The sequence below is a fragment of the Phymastichus coffea genome, unplaced genomic scaffold (assembly GCF_024137745.1).
Source record: "Phymastichus coffea isolate CEN01 unplaced genomic scaffold, Cenicafe_Pcof_1.1 PCOF00203, whole genome shotgun sequence".
Lineage (NCBI taxonomy): Eukaryota > Metazoa > Arthropoda > Insecta > Hymenoptera > Eulophidae > Phymastichus > Phymastichus coffea.
The window spans coordinates 1-6,612 of NW_026707014.1; the positions used below are offsets into that span (position 1 = coordinate 1).

The 6,612-nt window shown below is 39.9% G+C and overlaps 1 protein-coding gene across 1 annotated transcript; it reads right to left on the bottom strand.

Annotated features, from left to right (window-relative positions):
• Positions 1 to 6: 6 nt before the first annotated feature.
• LOC131673890 (nuclear factor related to kappa-B-binding protein) lies at positions 7 to 6,288 on the bottom strand (the record flags this gene model as incomplete). Its single annotated transcript, XM_058952253.1, is given in 19 exon segments — positions 7 to 339; positions 424 to 439; positions 441 to 812; positions 814 to 842; positions 918 to 1,033; positions 1,084 to 1,344; positions 1,429 to 1,603; positions 1,685 to 2,005; positions 2,087 to 2,451; positions 2,590 to 2,805; positions 2,871 to 3,095; positions 3,182 to 3,463; positions 3,538 to 4,190; positions 4,270 to 4,429; positions 4,490 to 4,766; positions 4,844 to 5,109; positions 5,170 to 5,402; positions 5,441 to 5,692; positions 6,107 to 6,288. Coding segments are annotated over 19 exon segments (4,558 nt in total), but the record flags the coding sequence as incomplete, so codon positions are not given.
• Positions 6,289 to 6,612: the final 324 nt, after the last annotated feature.

A 6,612-nucleotide genomic window follows, 5' to 3' on the forward strand; every position in this document is an offset into this window, starting at 1 on the left:
AACTCTCTACCGAAATCAATTGTCCCGTTCCTGCACTCGTTAGAACCTTAGCTAGTACTTTTTGTTGTTGCTGCTGCTGTTGCTGCTGCGGCGATTGTTGAATCTGTACAGCTACTGGTTTACCGCCTATTTGCGCAATTATTCTCTGCATTCCGGTGTTTTGAACCGTTGGCTGTTGCTGTGCTGCCGCCACGACCCGTTGCTGTACCTGCGACTGAACTTGCTGAGTTTGTTGGTTTGAAGTTTGTGAAGTTGAGGCCGTGGGAGATTGCTTGATGAATATCGTTTGACCTTGTAAGCCGTGACCCGTAAGCAGCGACTTTATCTGCCCAGAACTCACTGTTTCACATGAGAAGATAGAGATTCATTACATGGCTCTACTTTTTGAGAAATTAATATTAAGAGATCGACGAAAAAATGTACCTAATTTAATTTGTGAAGGCCAACAAAGTTTTGCCAGGCATGACGTGCGTTTGCTGCTGTTGCTGCTTCAAATTCGATGTCTGCAGTACGCTCTTGCCAGCCTGTGTGCTAAGCACCGTCTGCTGCTGCTGCACCTTCGTCGACGTCGTTGGGAAAATAGTCGCGACACTTGTTGCTGTAGCCGTTGATACAGGCTGCGCCGATTGTAATACTGAGTGACCCGATAGTCTGATTGTTTGTAGGCCTGCCGAGGTTGAAACTTGAATTTGATGATGTGGGTAGTGTTGCTGATTCGATTGCAGGAGGCTTTGGGTGTTGCTAGATTTTACTACTCCTACGGGCTTGACATTCGCAGTTAACTTTTTCACGGTTGTCGGCGACGAGAGAGCTGTTGCTAAGACTCGTCATACTACTCAGCTCTGTAAATGATAATTTAAATATTCAGCCAACGATGTATAATAAGAAAGTTAAGTTTCAGCATATTATAAAAATACCTCTTGGTGCAGTCATGGTAATTTGATTCTTCGACTCAATTACAGAGGAAATAATCGGACACTCCTTTTCGATTACTGGTACGTTGTGGCTAGTGAAGGCAGTGGTGTCGAGGGTACTTGCAACGGGTAAAGTCGCGGGTACTCATTGTCTGTGAACTGACGCTACTGGTCGTTACCATAGTTGTAGTTACGACGCTTACCATAGTTGGTGCGGTTATGTTGATAGGTGTTGAAGCAGTTGTAATAGCTACTATTTGCGAGATTTGTGGGAGAGTAACTGATTGCTGCTGAATTTTTTGAGATTTGTGTTGCGTCTGTTGCTGTTGTAATTGTTGTTGAACGGACGTAGAAAGTTGCTCGGCGGCTGTAATGTTCGGCTCGACAGACATTATTTTTTCCGCTTCGATCTTTTTTGGTTTGCTCTTTTCTAAAGAAAAAAAAATAGCAGCTGTAAATAACATAATGGTTTTTTTGCGTAACTTAAAGGATGATAAAATATGTATTTATGTACTTTAAGACCGGCGTAGCGGTTTTCTTTTCCTTCTTTGGCGTTGGCTCCTTCACACTTGTAGTCATGGTATCTTTTGCATTGATAGTTTTTAGAGCAGATTGTCCTTTACTCCTTGATGAGCCGCTCGAGCTCTTTTTATTCTTTGGCACTCCTTGCAGTTGTTGATGGTACATTTCTTGAAAAAGAAAATGAATAATAATAACAATCTGCGATATGTCATGGAAGTAAGTTCAACAAAATATTTCCATATTCTTACCAAACTCTGACTCTGATCGAGCTCGATGCAAATAAAGCCACTCTTTTCGTTTTGGATAATACCTGACACAAGGATCATTCTCATAATGCAACCTATCGAGAGCACCAGAAACGACAGAGTTAAGATTGGCTTCTTTGTCGCTGTTGAAAATGTCCTCCTGAATGTACTGCGAATCTTTCAGTAACTGGCAGATATCAGAGCGTGTTCCTTCGCCATTTGGTAACCTCGCTGTTGCATCTCTCACGAGAGCTAAGATCGTGACGAAATTAGGCCTGTCGGGCACTAATAACGAATGACCTCTAGCTTTCGTCAAGCCAGAACCTTATAGAGAAACAACTCATATAATTATCAACCGTTTCTTTGCTTTGTTCTTCAATAATGATTGATGCAAAAACAGCTCACCAGCATTGTGCTGATAAATGCCTTTGACAGGTCCCACGACTGATGAGTATCCGTGCATCCTGTATGTAAATGCTTTATGCGGAGCAGCATAGCGCATTCGTTCTTGTCTCCGAAACTCTTCGCGTTCCTCTGGTGTCGAAGGTTGCACCTTCCACGTAGTAGGACACAGTGCTTTCGGTGGTTCCCACTCAGGCGAACTTGGATCGGCTGAAAGACCATCTGTCACATTAAGAATATCCGTGGCTGCGTTGGTGTTCTCCAAGTTATTTACTGTCAATAGACTTGACTGCTGAACTTGCTGAGTTAGTTGTTTGTGGGAAGGTGTTATTGCTGGTTGCGGCGGTTTTGGTGCGACCAGTGAGTCTCTGCGAACACGAGCGTGTAAATTATTAATGCATTTCAATAAATATTTATAAAATTTTAGTAATCGATTGCAATGGTAATGAAATAAAGTTTTACAGTTCACACTATTTTTGCTATGCAACTCTATATTTGTAACTTACTTGTAAAGTAAAAATTTGGTGCATAGCATAGATAACCGGGAGTCAGAGTCTCGTCCGGCACCGATCCAAGCATACACACCGTGACCTTTATTCTCAAGGTAGGGTACAAGCTCTTGATCGCCATCCAACAACTGATCTTGTGGGTAGACTAGCTCACCAGCTAGGAAACCCAGAGCAAGAGGAACTAATGCAGGCCACGAAGGAACCAATGCATACCTGTGCATAAAGTACAAGCGTTAGGGTGGAATTTTAAAGTACAATTCATCAATTTAATGCAGTACCAATCGTTCAGTGGCGAAATCGGATTATCTTGCCATACCACGACAGCGTCCTTCATTTCTGACTGGTTCATTCTATACTCGCCTTTCGACAAGAATGCATCTCTCAACAGCGAAAAGAAACACATGTAAGTCTCTTGCATGAGCTCATCACCGTTTATCACGATGTCTTCTACGATGGAATCGGCAACGTCTTTCTCTGGTATCGTTATCACATTGTCGTCAGTCCTGAATGGCATCAAACTGTAACATATATAAGCAGTGTGTTTTTCAAATTTATTCAAAGTTTCGACAAACTAATAAGTTTTGCTCACTTCACATCGGCAAGAATATCAATGCCGTCATCCAACTGAATAGGCAATTGCATCATATCGATACTATCCAAATCTAACTCGTCTTTTTTGTCTAAATCCTCATCCGTTTCTGGAATGGAGACTGGCACGGGAATTACTTGATTAACAGTAATGCTCTGAGTAATATCAGGTACAATTTCTTCAGTTTTGATTTCCACTTCCATGTCTTCGATTTCCTCCTTAATTTCTTGCTGCGGGTAAGGAGAGAATTCTGTTTCGTCTTCGAAATCAACGTCAGGGCCCCTATAAAAATATTTTTATAAAAATAAAAATCATAAATTATAAAAAAAAATTTTATATACAGCATAAATACTGACTCATCCATAATATCGGGTGGAAGCTGAGCAGACGGCGGTTCGATCTCGTACTTGTTCTCGGCAGGTTCGATAGTTTCTATAGGTTCTTCCTTAACATCCATTTCCTCCTCGGCAGCCAGCAAACAGTCGGGTAATTTATGATCTGGCTGTTCTATCATACTGTGTTTCAAATCGTCCACACTGTGTATCGAGTACTCGGTACTTGTTAAACTATTTGTATCGCTCTCAAGTTTTACCGGCGATACGCTCATTTTTATAGGTGATGGTGGCTGCTGTATCTGTTGCTGTTGTTGAGATAGATACATTTGGTGCTGCATTTGCTGCTGATAGTGTTGCAATTGCTGTTGTTGCTGTTTTAATTGTTGCTGTAATTGATGTTGTTGTAATATAGATGACTGTATTGGGGGCGGTTGTGGCTGTGGCGGCGGTAGTGGTGATAATTGTTGTTGTTGTTGCTGTTGTTGTTGCTGCTGTTGCTGCTGTTGTTGCTGCTGCTGTTGCTGCTGCTGCTGCTGTTGCGTCGGTTCAATCTTTATACGTTTCTTTGTACTAGGGACGCGTGATGATATCGTCAGTTTATGTTTTTGACTGAACTGTGCTCTTTGCATAACATCTGCCAACGTTATACCTTGTGTGTTCATCTCTGGATGGTTCTAAATAGAAATATGAAAAAATTATAAGCACTCTTTGTTCAGATTTTATAATTGATGTTTTACTGAATTGATCACTTACATCTCGCCTTGCTCTTCGTTTCTTATGCTCGATTAGCATCGATTTATACCTCTCGTCGCTCAACTCCGCTTTGATAGGCATTGATGTACCAATGGATGTATATTCTGATCCAAGCCTCGACAATGTCGAGTGCACTGGCCTTATTATTTCACCATCAGGACTAGAATTCATGAAACATTAGGTATAAGTGTCATTCGAATGATAAAATGAATACACGTACCTCTGTAGCAACATTCTGTCAGCAATAACCTGTTGCTGTTGTTGTTGCTGTTGTTGAGCTGCCAGTGCAGCCCGTTTTTTCCTACGCTGCTGTTGGAGTAATTGCAGTTGCTGCTGCAACTTACCACCTGTACTAGCTTGTGCAGGTGTCATAAGACAACTACTGCCATCGTCATCATCGGTATCAGAATCTGTGCAATCTAATCGCGACGACGTGCCTACCTCGGCGTTTATTGCGGCTATTTCCTCCAAGTAACGTTGATGCGCTCGTTCCTCCACTAAAAATAACATCATTAAAAAATGATTTATCTTCTAAAATAATATTAACATTTTGCCACTGTCCTAAAATTATTACACTGATCAGGCTTAGGCTTTTTCCACTGTAGCTTAGGAATCGTCCGATGTGACGACTGACTAAATCCTTGCTTATAAGCGTTAGATAGCAGGGTTTCTCTTGACTTGAGGAGATCATTAGCTAATTCATAGGTCCGTTTACGCTCTTCAAATATGTATTTTCTTCTTTGTGCTTTTTTAACTAGTGTTCGCATCCTTTTGATATCAGGCCTAAAATGCCCTGCTGAAAGGTGCTTATGAAAATCCTCTAGGGGGTTTACTCCAAACCTGCTATGACGAATTGCTTATTAAAAAATGAACAATACCATGATTTATAGATAAATTTACCTATGAAGTTCCTTAGAAAATAACATATCTAAAGTTTTGTCTAACTCAGCTTCTATATTACAATCTTTTGAAAAGGTCGGCAAGTAACTGTACAATGACTCTCGTTGACTCTCTGTCAAACATTCTTCCCAGAATCTTGGATAGTCAAGCATCTCTTTGAAAATGAAAGGGTCCTCGCATAAGTCCTGGGGAAGTTTAACTTTCGTTCCTCCTGCCACACATGTTTCCCATCTCTAAGCAAGAAATATTTCAATGAATACTCAGAGATTACATAATTAATTAAAGATAGCAAACTTGCCTCTTCAGGATGTTCAACAGTTTCAATTTCTTCATCAACTTCATCAACTGAACTTTGACTATCTGAGGTTGTAGTGGCCTGCTCTTCTGCACTCTCTTCACCGCTATCAGTGGTTGTACTGCTTGCGGTACTGTTTGTACTACTTTCTGTCGCAGAGTTCTGCGATAGTTCGTCATCTTCATCTTCTTCAGCTCCGGAATCACCATTTACAAAACATTCATCAATCTACAAACAGCATTAATGAAAATAATGAACACTTTCGATTTCATCAATGAGACAATCAAACAAGCTACACAACACAAGCTTGCAATCTAATAGCCACTAAAAATTTATCAGTTTATCCAGTACAAAGTAGTAGTCAACTCTATGAGTGAATATTATTTTACAAAATGCGCTCAATTTTATACGTAAATGCTAAAACAAACGACAATATCCGTTAAAACCCTGTATAAACAGCAATCGATGCCAAGTTACAGAACCTCTTCAACAGAGAGACAAATGTTCATCGTTAAAAATAAGAAACTTCAAACGATCGTTGTAAATAAATTTAAAACGCCAAAGAAACATGAGAAACGCGAAAAACTCGAGAATTCTCGCGAAAAGTTTCAGAATCGTCAAAATAAAGCGTGCGATCTTAACCTCCATGATGGATCACTTTGAACTGCCGTTCGCCGGAATACCAGCTAATTTCTTGATTCAGATGCACATTCAGCCACGCAAAGCTCTTCCAAATTACCCGTCCTACTTTTATTGTGGAATTGTTATAATGAACACACCGCAGAAAAAATACAAGTTCGCGATGAACGCTTATATATGCATGCCTTTTCTTCTGCTAAGCTAAGGGACTGAGATATCTATGCTGGCGTCTGCGTCTATCTGCAGTTGCGAATTAAGTAATAAGCACGGCGCGCGCAATTTTTGTTTTTCTTTGTTTTTATTTGCGAACAAAAATAAACTTTTTTCTTGCAAAAATCAATTTTAAAACTATTCGCAATCAATTATTGTTAATAATATGTATATATATCCACACACAAAAATTATAGTAATTATTTTACTATTTTCATCACATACTAGAATCGCAAATTAATAAGGAAATCAAAATAATTCTATTATGAAAAATTATATAATACAATATTATTTTACGA